The 15,106-nt window shown below is 35.0% G+C and overlaps 1 protein-coding gene across 1 annotated transcript in view; it reads right to left on the minus strand.

The window, feature by feature from the left end:
* Positions 1 to 15,106, minus strand: part of LOC118187358 (neurotrimin-like) — a 554,812-nt gene that overhangs the window by 263,376 nt on the left and 276,330 nt on the right. Inside the window, exon 2 of the mRNA XM_085818899.1 lies at positions 9,649 to 9,773. Within this exon, the coding sequence (XP_085675025.1) occupies positions 9,649 to 9,773 (125 nt within the window). The remainder of the gene's footprint in view (positions 1 to 9,648; positions 9,774 to 15,106) is intronic.

The raw sequence follows: 15,106 nt of genomic DNA on the forward strand, positions 1-15,106 counted from the left end.
GCGCCCGAAGGCGAGATCAATAAATGAGAGAACTCATAAAATAAGTTTTGCTAAGTTGCATATCATGGCATAGCATGGGTGAGAGAGACAAACCAGTCCTTCCAGTATTTATACCTTTCGACGCACGTGCTCGCGCGTGATAACGATACAAGAATCGATGTAGCCACAATGTTCTCACATGGCCCTGTTTGTTACACATGCTGTTTGCACATTTAATCGCTAATGCTCTCGACAGACGCTGATCAATAATTAGCTAATTATTAAGTAGTTTTGCTTTTACTTGATAATTTGTAAAACAACTTAATTTGGAAGGCTGCAGATTTTAAATAAATCTGGAACCATTTCAAGGTCGATAGGTATTGATTTCTCTATTTATGTATTGTACAACTAATTTAGTAGATGCTGTTAAAATTTTAGAATGCGGTAATTCTGTCAACCAAGTGTTTAACAATTTTTCTGGCAACCATGCATGTAACAATTATTCGCCTCTAGCCAAGGAGCTTTGCTTCTAGCAAGCAAAATCACTATTTAGTTTTGCATTGCAAATTCAAAGGTTTGTATAGACAATTCCTAATATTTTTTACGTTAAACCAAATTTAAAATACGCGGTCGGGGACATGAAAATGAGATGCGTTATCAATAATGTAAGCTCTGTGCAATATTTTGCTGCAAAATAAGTAAGCGGAATAATTACTTTTAATCGAATCATAAAGTGATCGTCCACCAGCGGCCGAGCGGTAAAGTCGATGAACACTGGTAGTTCGGTTCGAGGTTCGAATCCCGCGAACGGGCTGGCTGCATGGGTGTTTTCGTGGTTTTCTCCATGTGTAACGTGTATATGAGCCAGTTTCCCTTAGAAAGTCCTCCACGAAGGCATCCCTCCCCTTAGGCAGATAGCCCTAGTGTGCTTTGCCATAATTAAATACACCACTACACCATAAAGTGATCACCACAAAACTCTCTTTAGAACAAAAGGAAAGAAAAAGCGCTTGTAATAAATTTCATTAATTAACGTTTGGTATAAATATTAAATTAAGATTTAACGTATGAACAATATGTTACGTATATATATATATATATATATATATATATATATATATATATTTAATATATTTTACTTCAATTGTAACTTATTATTCTTTTGCTTCAACTTAAAATAGAGAAAGCGGGTTAACTATCTTAATACGACATCTTCAGTAACACTGAAGGAAAAAATTGTGTATTGGGAGTGAAGCAAATAGCGAAATTACCCAGTACAGAATAAAAATGTTCTGTGTACTGTTGCTAGGTCGATCTTCATCCCCTCCCAAACATCATGAAAAAGGAGCTATGCCTGTCATTCTCGAAACTATTGGAAATTTATATAAAATCTACACCTTTTATATATCTTTCGTTTTTAGCCATTTTTCACCTTTTCCATTCTTTTACATGCTTTTCTATTAACGCTGCTAACAGATTTAATCATCGAGTAAATTAAGATTAGTTATCGAGTAGATTTATTTCAATAATCGTACCTTTTACTAACCAAGTAGGTCGCCCTTGAGCTCCGTACAGTGTTACCTCTAACAACTATCCTCACATAACAAGAATCAAACATTTCAATATATTATCAAAATCAAATCCCGTATGTTTATCTACTTACATAAAAATGCCAGTGAACGATCTCCAAAATATCAGATCTGTTGCATTTAGGTAATCCAATACTGTGATGAGTATCTCTACAGTTGTGTTATGTTTAACTGTGTCTAATTTTATATTTTTATATTTTTATGTTTAAATGTTTGAATTCCGATGTATAACTGTAGTGTACCTTAGGAGAAAAAGCACAAGTCAATTCCAGTGTTTCAAACTCTAGCTGATCAGTGTATTGTGGCAATACCTGTTCGATGCTGCAATGGAGTCTATGGCGCCCCATGATCCTTTATCCGTTTACTTGTTTATTAATTTGCAAAACGGCTTAGATTAAGATTTAACAAAGTTTGATTCTTTACGTTAATGCTTATTTCTTCCACATAGTAAACTAGAAGAGCATAAACGAAGTAAAGTACAAAGTAATATTTTTTTTTTTTTTTTTTTTTTACTTTCATTGCCAGCTGACAATAGATAGAGCTTTGATGTACACTTGTCCCGCACCTTAGTACACGATATTCACACGGTATGTGGTGTCATCTATCCTGAAAATCGCAATCGCCGTAGTTCCCGTCGGATGATATTGATCTGAGGATCTTTAAATTTCGAAGTGAGTACGCCAAGAACTAAATTAAACGTGCTCCAAAGCCTGCACTAAATATGATTTTGCTGCGGGCAAGTGAGTTGGGTGTAGCTAACTTTCTAATCATATGATCGGCTGGAGATGTTCCCCTTTCAGTTACAGTTATATTCTTCATTTTGAGGATACTTCCATCCCGACTACGATATTTCCATTTCTTTTTATAATACGTATCATTATCAGTGATTAATACCAGTAAGTGTGATGACTTCATGGTTTAATAAGGCACCATTTAGCAAGACGAAACAAACATTTATTAAATATATAATTCAAAGCGTAATATAATAGTTACTCAGAGCAGTACGTCGCTCCTACCGCATAGTACAATCTACTACCTTCCTCTTCCGAGGCTAACATGCAACTCCTAATAAATACATTAACCCTTCTCGAAGAAGAGCTACCTGCGCCAAGCATGCTCTGTAGATCGCCAAACAGTCGCCAGATATCACACCCCCGTCGTAAGATTGTTGTTGATATTATTTACAAATCAATCAGCAATCTGGAAACTAAAATCTAGCAACTGTTTGCGATCAACGCGAAAAAGAAACAAAAACTACATATACTTTTATACATTCTCTCCTAATTTTCAAATCTCAATTACTATAGACATACCTCAATTTACTACATAAACATAGATAACACATTTTTATATATAAACATAGATAAATCATTTTTAACTTCACTTGTTCCGAACCTTATTATTATTGTAACAGTTTATCAATTCTTAATTCAAAGAAACCAAGTTGATATTTTCTTTTATAAACATGTTAAAATATACCCTAGTATTATTCCAATGATGACAGTAAAATTATTAAGTTTCTTATATATATATAAAATTATATTCTTAACATTCCTTTTAATTAATGATGCTGCAGCATGATTTAAATCCTTGGGAGACAAATATCTAAATTTACCACAACCTCGAATATTTGTTATCCAATAATTTCTCTATCTATTTCAAATTACATAAACATCTTATTTGCACAGAATTGTAAAATGATTATGAAAAGCAAAGAAAACTATCTAATTATTAACTATACAAAATGTTCGTGAAGATGAACAGTAAATTAATGTTCAAAGTTCACAAGTGGGAAGTCTGGATAATGCATCCGCGTTTGACAGTTTTTTTCCAGGGCAATGTTCTATTTCGAGATTATATTTCTGCAAAGCTATGGCCCATCGTTGTAATTTGGACGATTGCGGAGCATTTCTCACTATAAAGGCTAGAGGATTATGATCAGTCACAATTTTCACCGATGAACCGAATATCCAAGGTTCAAACTTCTTCAATGCACATACTATAGCATAAGCTTCACGCTCTATGGTCGGCCAGCTCTGTTGAGGTTTCGATAATTTCTTGCTCGCGTAGCAGATGGGAAATTGCTTCTCTCCCCTTTGCTGTGACAAACATGCACCTATTCCGATTTGGGATGCATCAGAATGAATGACAAACGGATCCTGCAGTGTTGGGGTGATCAGCTCCGTTGACATCGCTAATCGTTCCTTCAGTTGTTGAAATGTTGACTCATGAATTTCTTTCCATTCGAGTATTTCCGGTTGTTTATTTTTCGTGAGTTCTGTGAGTGGGTAGGCGATCTCTGCATACCCTGGGATATAATCGCGATAATAATTACATAGTCCTAACAGACTTTTAAGATCTCTTTTCGTTTTCGGCGTTTCCAGCTTCTTGATTGCCTCTATTTTCTCGGGATCTGGTTGATGTTTTCCTGATCCAATGATGTGTCCTAAATATTTAATTTGAGGTTTTGCAAACGAACATTTCTTCGAATTGATAGTAAATCCAAGTGACTCTAGTTTGGTAAAAACTTTATCCAGATGTCGGAGATGAGTGTCGAAATCCGTGGAAAATATAGCTATGTCATCAATATAGACTCTTGAAAATTGTTGAAATTCTTTCAGTGCGTTATTCATTACTCTCTGAAAAGTTGCTGCTGCGTTCCTTAATCCAAAGGGTAGCACTTTAAACTGATATTGACCTCGATGAGTTTTGAACGATGTGTACTCTTTACTTTGTTCCTCCGTGGGAATTGCCCAATATCCTTTCAGCAAATCTAAAGTTGTTATGACGTTGGCTCTTCCTATACTGTACATTAAATCAATGGCATTTTGCATAGGAAAGTCATCTGGCTTCGTCACTGCATTCAAAGCTCGATAATCTAAGCACAATCTGATATCTCCATTTTTTTTGCTTACACAAACTACTGGATGAGCTATTTCTGCATTACTTTCTTCTATTAGTCCCGATTTCAATAATTCTTCTACTTCTTCATCGACCTTGGGTTTCAATGCTTCAGGAATCCTATAAATGTAAGGTTTCTTCCTCTCCATATTGGGTATTAATCTAATTTTATGAGCTTTTATTACTATTTTCGCACTTTATAGAACTTTAGCTATTTTCAGCTTTCCATTGAATAGTGCTCGGTGTTTGTTGATAAGAGCTATCAATTTTCTTCTCTGCTGCGGATTCAAATTTTCTAAATTCAGATTTGCATCTATTTTAAAATCTTCCAGGGGGGTCGAGAGATCTTTTCCTGGTAAAGTTATAATTTCTCCAAATTCTTCTTCATTTTCAAATATCACTCCAACTGCTTGACACTAGCTTGGAATTTTCTAATTTTATTTGCATGAACATGTTTGATCTTTCCATCAGGTAGTTTTACTTTATAGGAATGCGGTGGGCAATGATTCACGATTTCTCCTGGACCAGTCCATCGCGCATAGAGTTTGTTATTTGAATCTGGTATGAGTAAATAAACTTGTTCTCCGATTTTGAAATTTTTTGGTATTGATCTCCGATTAAAGTACTCAGCATATTTTTGTTGTTTATCACTTGCAATTAAATTGGCTTGTTCGGCTGCTTGTTCTAACCTTATTTTTAAAAGTTGTAAGTAATCCACTGCCGATTCACTTAGATTAGGTGGTATAGGTATTTCTCCTGACCATGAAGACTTCAGTACTGCTAAAGGACCTCTTGGTTGTCTTCCATACATCAGCTGAAATGGTGAGACACCCGTGGTGCAGTTTGGTACTTCTCTGTATGCAAAGAGCAGGTATGGGATGTGCTTATCCCAATTCGAAGGATCAGTCCTGATGACATGATGTAACATTTGCTTGAAGGACTTGTTCCATCTTTCTACTAATCCATTTGAAGCACTGTAAGCAGGTGTAGAGAACCTAGGGTGAGAACCTAGTCTTTTCTGGAATTCTTTAGTTAATTTTGAAACGAAGTTACTTCCGTTGTCACTAGCTATTGTATTAGGGATTCCTGTTCTCATGAAAATCTCCAAAAGCGCGTCGCAAGTCGCTTTTGCTGTCAAGCTTCTCAGTGGAATGGCTTCTGGCCATCGGGAATGTTGATCTACCAGACATAACACATATTTATGTTTCCTAGCAGAGGAAGGTTCAATAGGTCCAATAATGTCGATGTTAACTGTTTCGAAAGGTAATCCTGGCCTTCTAACCGGTGTGATGGGAATCTTGTCAGATCGCTTTTCTGGACTTTTCAACTGACAATCTTTGCACGTTTTACAAAAGGTTTCAACATCTTGTGCTAATCCAGGCCAATAAAATGAATATCGTATTCGCTCCTTTGTTTTTCTTATCCCAAGATGTGCACCGAAAATGGAACTATGTGCTAATTCCAACACTTGTGCTCTTCTACTAAGTGGAAGCACTAACTGAAAAACATTCTGTCCTAATATTTTTTCTTGGTGATGTAAAAGATGATCAATAAATAAATAATTTCCTTTTTTTTTATTGCTAGCTTCCATGCTTCTCTCAGCGAGGGACAGTTAACTTGCTCTCCGCGTAGGCGTTCAGCAGACGATAAGTCTGTGTTTACATAAACACTCGCCTTCTTCCCTTCCTCCTCTTCGTTTTTCTCCTCCATAAGCATTAGCGGGGGGGGGGAATCGACGCTGTCGTTTGACTGTGCATTGGCGAATAAAGTTTGTAAGTTTTCGCTTCCGTAATTATTTCTTTCTGCGTTTGGTTCTTCTGCCGCAGGATTAATCAACAGTTCGTATATTTCTGGAGTTATTAGGCAAGGCACATTTAGCTTATCAGTCACTGCAATTAATGTATCCACAAAATTAAATATATTGCTTCCATGATCTTTATGGTAAATAGGTACACGGCAAACTTTTGCTTCAATTGGTTGCCCGAAAGCAGGTGTTAGCAATATTTTACCTCCTTCTCTCTCCTCTAAATTTGGAATGAGCGATGAATGTACGATCGTTATCTGCGTTCCAGAGTCTACGATAGCTTCGATTTTCTCAGAGTTAATAAAAATATCTACTTTTTGCAGTGGTTGAACGATGCGTTCTGCGAATTCAGATCGTAGATGGGATGAGTCTACTTTAGCTACGATGGCTTCTTCTTTTGATGTTCTGTTTGAATTTTTTTGAGTTTTGGAATCATCCTTTCCCTTCTTATTTACTGCAGTTTCGTTCTTTCTTCTTTTGTCTGGACAATCTCTCGCGATGTGTTGATAATTTCCACAAATATAACATTCTTTTCTTCTCGCGTGAAATCTTTCGTGTTTTGGATATTCTTTTCTCATGGGTGGTGGAATATATTTGTCGTGTGCACATGTTGTATCCAGGAATCTCGTCGAATTCCATTTCGAACTTCGTCGAAAGATTTTCCTTTGGCCGTGAAATAAATATCACATTCTGTAGCTAATTCTTGAGGCTTCAGCCATTTATTTCCTTGGCGTATTGCGACGTGTGCAGCTGTTTCTTCATCTAATGCTTGGAATAATTTATCGGAAATAATTAACTCCTTGAGTGTTTCGAAATCCTTTACTTCTCTTGACTTGCAGTAATAGTCCCATGTAGCTGTTAGTCTTGAAGCGAACTGGATATGCGTTTCGCCGGAATAACGTTTAGTTTTTCTGAAGTTTTCTAAACAGGTTTGAGGAGTAGGTTGATATTCCTTCAGAACAAGAGTTTTCACTTTTTCGTAATTTTGCAGATCTTCCTCCTTTATATAAACAAGAACATTTGAAGCTTTTTCTCCAATTAATTTCAATAATATTTCTGATTTGTATTCTTCAGGAACCTTCTTGTGCTTAAATGCTCTTTCGATAGAATCGAAAAATATATTCCATTCTTCTGCTCTCTTCAGTACTGGTATAGTCAGTGTTTCTACTCCTTTGATCAGCTTGTCCAGGGAAATTTCGGTTTCTCGTTCTGTGTTTTGGATTAAAGGTGTTGGACTTCTACTTCCTTCACTTTGAGTTGCTCGAATCTTCGCTAGTTCTATTTCGTGTTCTCTTTCTGTTCTTATTCTTTCTTCTTCCATTTGCATTCTTTCCATTTCTTCTTTTCTTTTTCTATTCTCCACTGTAGTAATCAGAATTTCCTTCACGAAATCAGCATCTTCGATGTATTCCTTGCTATTCTGGAGTTTGTGTTTCAGTTCTACCAGCTTCAAATCTGGGGATGCTTCTTCGCCAATTTCCAATAGAACTGTTACTAAATCCTCTTTCTTTGCGTTTTTGAACATTTTCTTCTATTTTCCTTTAGAATCAAGCGTTTCAAACTCTCGATTAAATAATTCTCACGTTTTTACTCTCTTTTGCAAATGAACACTTCTTTCGTTAGTTAGGCTTAACTTTACGCCTCTTCCGTTTTCAACGCTCTAAGCTTCTAACCTCTCTGGTTATCTCGTAAGAGAGCGTGTTGTGATGACTTCATGGTTTAATAAGGCACCATTTAGCAAGACGAAACAAACATTTATTAAATATATAATTCAAAGCGTAATATAATAGTTACTCAGAGCAGTACGTCGCTCCTACCGCATAGTACAATCTACTACCTTCCTCTTCCGAGGCTAACATGCAACTCCTAATAAATACATTAACCCTTCTCGAAGAAGAGCTACCTGCGCCAAGCATGCTCTGTTGATCGCCAAACAGTCGCCAGATATCACAGTAAGTATTAGTAATCTTTTAATTAATGTCATTTTTTCTAATTTAACCTTGAATAACTATGTATATTGCCTAGGGTGACGTATTATTTTATCTTTTTGTATCAGTAATTTTGTCAAATGTTCGTAGTCACATTCATTGTGGCACTGACTCGTCCATAATTTTTATTGCTCTTCTCAGCATTCATCAAACCACTCGTTTTGCAAGAAACGCATCAAAGTATTTTATGAACTTTTGAATAGGAGGGGAATACAGCATTTTACTTGCCATTCAACCAAACATAGGCCTGGAACTTAGTAGCAATGCTAATTTCGTCAGCGGGGCCACCTGGCCGATAGCCTAATATCCTATCTATTCCAGTGGATTGGCTGCACCGTCGGTGGAAAGAAAGATAGTACCTTTTTTTTTTTTTTTTTTTTTTTTTTTTTTTTTTGTCTATAACGTATATTTAAATGTTAGTGCTCATTCCGAAAGTAAAGCTAATGTCATATAGTTATTTCACAATGCAAACCTGAAAATAAATTTATTTCACAATTTGATTAATGGAGGGGTATTTATGTATTATAGCAATTATGTTAGTATAACTCGCAAAAGTTTCAGAATACACCAGACTCTGTTAATCACGCGCAAAACAATTATTCCGGCCACCATGATCATGTTGAATGTTCTTTTTCCAGCATCGCCATTTTGGTACGGATTCTTTTTGCTGTATTGGAAGTTCCTACGACTTTTACAGAAAATATGATTATCTGTTGTCTTAAACATGATTTTGAAATTCCCGCTTGTAGGATTTTCCTATAATAGAAGGAACAGAAATGAAATTTCTGTGGGAATATAGTATTTCGCCACAAAATCGTTAATGGAAATAATGCTTCGAATCTTTTCTAAAAGCAATCACTACGAAATTTCCAGCACAACAAAAAGAAAAATCTGTTTGTAATTCGGTTTACTGACTGTTTGGTGAGATATATATATAGTTGAAACGTAAAATATGTAAGAATGTATTATTTTTTTAGCAAAAAAAGTAATTTTTTTTCTTTCGTAAAATTCGTCAAACTGTTCCATAGTGTTACATAAATACTGCAGAGAATAGCTGATATGCACTCAATTCTATAAAAATAGGATACATTAAATACATTCATAAAATCTATATTCTTCAATCCGAATTATCTTCGTAAAAGTATTATAAAACCAAAAGAACTGCATTCAGTAAACAATTCAAAATTAAATTACTTACGTATTATCCCATCGACTGGCCAATTAGTGCGATTTAGCGCCAATTATGGATGACTTTGTCCTTTAGAATTCCACAGTAACGGTTGGCGACGTTGCCGAAACATCCACCAACGGTTGAAGGGATAATACGTAAGTACTAAAATTAATTTCGTACATGTAAATTAACAATAGAAAAGAGGTATTTCATTACCCTATAGTTTTCGAGATTGTCAACGATACAGGGTAAGCTCACATTTCTGCCCGCTGTCACTGTGATGTTCGGTATTGGCTCGGCAAATACCGGATTTGCGCTCACTGTGTGTTTCTCTGAGGTAACTGAAAAAGATAAACATATACATTACATTTCCACAAATTTAAACAGTATTCCCAGCATTTACTTAAAATTTACTTGAAAAGAATTTCAGTATTATTAATAACATATTTAATATGCAGATTATTTGGACTTAAAAATATACGAAATTTTCTTTAGAACGCGTGAATAAAAAAATACAATGACTCATAGAATTACCTCACAGATTACTATGATTGAGGACATTAATTTAGATAAAGTACATTTTATTTCCGAAATGGAAATATATGTTCCCATGGTATAGACATATTATCCCGTCGACAGGCAAAGAAGCGCGATTTATCGCCAATCATTCACGACTTTGGCCTTTAGAAATCCGCAGTAAAGATTAGCCATTGGCGACGAAATTTCCGTCAAGGGTCGATGATATAATATGTAAGCACTATTCACATAAATAATTGAACATTTTTTAAAGTATGAATAAATCGAACTTAGCAGTCAGAAAAAAGTTTAAAATTTGCATGGAAAAATTCAGTATTGCGTAATATATTTCAGATACCACATTAGCTTTTTATTTATTTTTTATTTTATACCACATTAGCCACATTATATTTTATTTTTTAAAAGCCAAATAATCTACAGTTTATAATAGTGTTAAGACAAACATTACTACAAAATGTTTTTCTGACCAATGTTGATCTGATTTACCCTCTCTGACAAATTACGTATGCTTGGTATTGTTAGATATGTTTAAGTATTCAAATACCAGTAATTACATCGTGTTGCAAAAGCTGATGGTAGTGTGATAAAACAATGAATGCAACTTTTGTTTTAAAATATTGTTTAATATGGTTAGAATGTTAAAACTTTTCCACCAGTGGCAGAGCGGTAAAATGCGCTGAACACTAGATTTCGATTTCAGCGTAGTGCCACTGTTTTCGTTAGTGTTACCTTTTTCTTTATCTTTAGTTCTTATTTAGGTTGGATATCGTACTTAGTGACTTTTTTTAATTTTTGGTATAACGTAGTTTATGGCTGAATGCAGTACGACATCAACCGGTGAAACACTGTTATTGTTTTATTACATTAGATTATGATATATCATTATTGCATTGTCACATTTTTTTTTTTATCATGATGTACACCATGCCAAAAAATCGGATAATTCTACACCTCCTGTTCTACTATGTTGATTAACGAAATTTAACTTACATTTTTCACGTCCCGAAAGCGTGACTTAAGATATATATATAATAGAATTATATATACTAGTTCTAATTGGTATTCTGACACAAAATTGGACTTTTGCTTGATCCCTCTTTCACAATTCGAATTTACGTTCAACCCAAATAAAATTTGCAGCTATTTTCAGATTTTATTTATAAAATTTGTACACTTTCGTAATTTTTATAACTTTTCTACATACTTAGTGAATTATAACCTATTACATTTTTACTATCGTCTTAAAGTAAATCTATTTCTAGGGGTAAATGCAAATTATTAGTTTATTATTAAAAATTCCCAAAAATATGCTTGAATTTACGTATTGAAGCGTTTAGAAATTATGTATATTTGTTATAAGCGATAATAACGCCGAATATGCTTCAAGTGCTTTGTAAAAACGATTTGAAAGTATGAATGATGTAACTTTTTTCCCCACTCGTGCACAGTGACAAAAGGGAAAGGAAAATAGATTACTATCAATTCAGAATTTCGCCAAGTGAATTATCCTTGGCGCAAACTGAAAAAAGTGTGACAAAATAAATATTTAAATTACTCTGTAAGTTTTTCATCAAATTTTAGAAAATTTTATATTTAGGTATAATTTGAGTCGTAGAATCGAAATATGGGAAAGAAACTCTATATGTTATTCCAGAAAAGCATGATTTTGTGTCAGAATACCTCCGTTAGAACAATGCTACGTAAAAATCAAATATAGTATATCTTAAATCGCACTTTCATGACATGAAAAATGCAAGTTCAATGTAGTCAGCCCAGTAGAACGGAAGATATAGAACTGTCTTTTTTTGTTTCTTTGGCAAGGTGTAAATTTTTTCTCTGGCTATGTCACATTTTATTTTAGATTATGTAACGATTCTCTGATAATGAAATAATTTTTATTTACGAATTGATACGTCCGCTAAGTGAAAAGATGTGTTATGTAATTTATCCATAGTCTTTGCACAAAAGTTTACGCGAGTGATACTAATAAATGCCTTCGGATCGGTCAGCCACTACTTGGTTGTGGTGGCTGCTGGATAGGAATGTTTTCTGCCGCTAAATAGGCATTATTCCATTAGGTTTTAAACTTTATGTCAGAAGCCTGCCCAGCGGTGCCCAGTTCAGTCCTGTAATGCCTAATGGTGGAGCACGTTATAGATAAATAAAAATATATTAAAACGTTCTTCTATGCAGTGTTGTTAAATACAAAAATTGTTTAAAAAGTACTTCTTTCGACTTTTTTTTATGTTTGAATAATTTCTCGCATAAAAAAATTAAAAGTATAAAATTTCTAATATAAAGTGTTTTGCAGTGCATTTATTCTGTATGTGGAATTTAATATTCTTCAAAAATAACGATAGGAAAACTACTAAAAGACGTTTTGCCAACTGATTTAATACCAATAAAAATTAATTACTTTGCATACATCATTTAGAATATTTTCATAAAATTCCGTAATTTCTGCTTTATAGATAAGATGACTTCATTAATAGCACAGAAAACTCATTCATTATTTTCTTCAAAGTATTTGCTATGATTCTTTGGTTAGGGTATCACTAAAATTGAATTAAATGCATTTTAATTTCTTATCATTGTTGTTAAATGACATAGTATTAGATTAACTTATTTCAAACTAAAATTTTAATGCTATTTAATTTTGTAATAGAGTTGTTCAATAGACAATAACGGCGGAGCGTATGTAACAAAATTCTTCAAGAATTCTAAATGCGGCATCTAAATTTCTACATGTGTGTTTCAGCGGTATTCTGATCTAAATCAACACTCAATCTAGTTCAAAAGGGAACTTATTAGAATACAAAAACATATTAATCTAATCTAGAATCTATTTAACATCTCATTCGTAGCATTACAGCTGCATCAAACAAATGTATAGCAAGTTCCTTGTTCACACTGTTGCCACTTAGCGTTCGTTAAATCAGTGTGTTTCTATTGATTTTCGCGTTGTCGTTCAGAGATAGCGAAAAGTGTCTATTCAAACCGGAACGGGAGTCATTTTAATAGATTACACTTAGTAGAAACAGGGGTGTTTAATAGTGTGACATATAGATTTGTGATATATATTATTTTAAGAATATTAATAATTCCATGGACTAGTGAATTTCGATTGTTACCTAATGAATTATCGATATTATATTTAATCAGTAACCGAGGTATCTTTGATTTGGATAAAGCTATGCGATCCAGATTTCCGCCTGCCGTTGATTTTTCGAAGGGCAAAAGGTTGTATGGTGAAACAAGAATTTTAAATCATTCTTGATGGAGCTTTAGGAAGAGATTGCATCAGGATTCCAACAATCTATGATTTAATCTATGGTATTGTAGGGTTTATATTTATTTTAACTAACATTTATTTTAAGTTTAAACTATCTTTCCTGTCAAGCCTTACTTTCCCCTGGAACTGCCAATGCCAGAATATGTAAATTTGAGTAGAACGCGCAAGGATTCAAATTATCAGCGGAAGTAGTATGATTTAAATAGAAGGAAACGAGTTCGGTGAGAGAGTTATTCTTACTTAGCGAGCGCGGAGGTAGAAATCGAGAATTGAAGAACCCCGCGTTGCGGCCTATGTGCTTGGCGGGAAGTAGTTGCAATTGTTCCAGTGAGCTTCAAGTCTGCTGAATTAGCTGCGGTATTTGTAAAACGCGGTGAGTTAGTTATTTTAGAGAGCCTCGTAGTTAGAATATTGTCTTTACTTTCTTTTCAGGTTCTTATTTTTATTTGACTGCCTAGTGGGCACAGTCTGTAAGCGTCAAGAGGACGCCATTGTAATTTATTACGTTGAATAAAAAGGGACTTAAACCCTTTATAAGACTCTGTGGTTTATACAAGCTTTCACAGTCACCTCTTAGTTGCGTGCTAGTTAGAGGCGCGCAACGTTATATTGGCGCCCGAACACTTATCGAACTGAAATGGCCGAAAATTGGATGGAAGCCGCTGGACAACACCAAGAAATGACAACGCAGTTAGAAGGATTTGGATACCTGGTCCAGACTTTGAGAGCATCAATCAAGCCAAACGTCTATTTCGACGGAAAAAATTCGGTGGCGGTATTTCTCGAAGGTATAGAAAACCACTTTCAGCTCTACACTGTGCCTGAAAGACAAAAAGTTGCCATCGCCACATCAGCACTAAGAGGACAGGCCGCGCTATGGTGGAAAAATATAGGCAAATTTCTTCTAGGTGAATTTGGAAGCCCGACGTATACATTTGAAAATTTCAAAAAATCGTTAGTAAAGGCCTTCCCCATAGTGAAAGATCGCGCACGGCTGGAAGCCGAGCTATATAGTTTCTATCAACGGGATACAGCACAATTAACGGACTTTATTTTACGAAAAATCAAGCTAACGGATATGCTGTATGGCAAGAAACCCGATGCGGAGATTATTGAAATAAAATTTCCAAGATTGTTACCCGCTGTTCAAGACTACTTTGAAATTAGAAACCCAACCACATTGCAGGAACTTTTCGAATTGGCGGTGAAATTTCAAAATTGCAGAATAGCGGAAAGAGCGAGAGGGGAAACATATTCTCAAAGTACCAGAAGGAAGGAGGAAACCAGAAATGGAAATCGCTCGTATGGGGGAAAGAACTATCAAGCTAACGCATGGAAACTCGAAGGTCAAGGCCCAAAAAGAAAATTTGAAAATAAGCATCCGCGTACCCAGAAGACACAGATTGAAAGGAAAGCTTTAAACGACTAGAGGGGCCTGTGAAAGGGAGGGTCCAGACCCCGGAAGTTTTAGAAAAACCCTCAAATAGACATCTAAATACAGTCATCGTAAAAAACTCACAGCTACCAATTATACAAGTCCTGGTTGGCGATGTACCAGTAGAAGCCCTCATGGATACAGGGGCAGAAGGAAATTTCATGAGTGAAAAGTTCTTCAAAAAGAATTTTTTTAGGATACGACTCTTTAAAACCAGAAATACGGAAATTATAGCGGCGCAAGGAAAAACATGTCACTGCATCGGGAAAGTATCATTAAACTTACAGATAAAAGAGGAAAATCTCAAAGTATTAATTTTTGTGGTGAAAGACCTCCAACACTCTCTTATTTTAGGTATAGACTTTTTAAGGGCCGCGAGGGCCAAATTAAATTTTCAAGATAGTTCCGTG

The sequence above is a fragment of the Stegodyphus dumicola genome, chromosome 6 (assembly GCF_044657685.1).
Source record: "Stegodyphus dumicola isolate Sdum_Otavi_A_Nest chromosome 6, ASM4465768v1".
NCBI classification, from domain to species: domain Eukaryota; kingdom Metazoa; phylum Arthropoda; class Arachnida; order Araneae; family Eresidae; genus Stegodyphus; species Stegodyphus dumicola.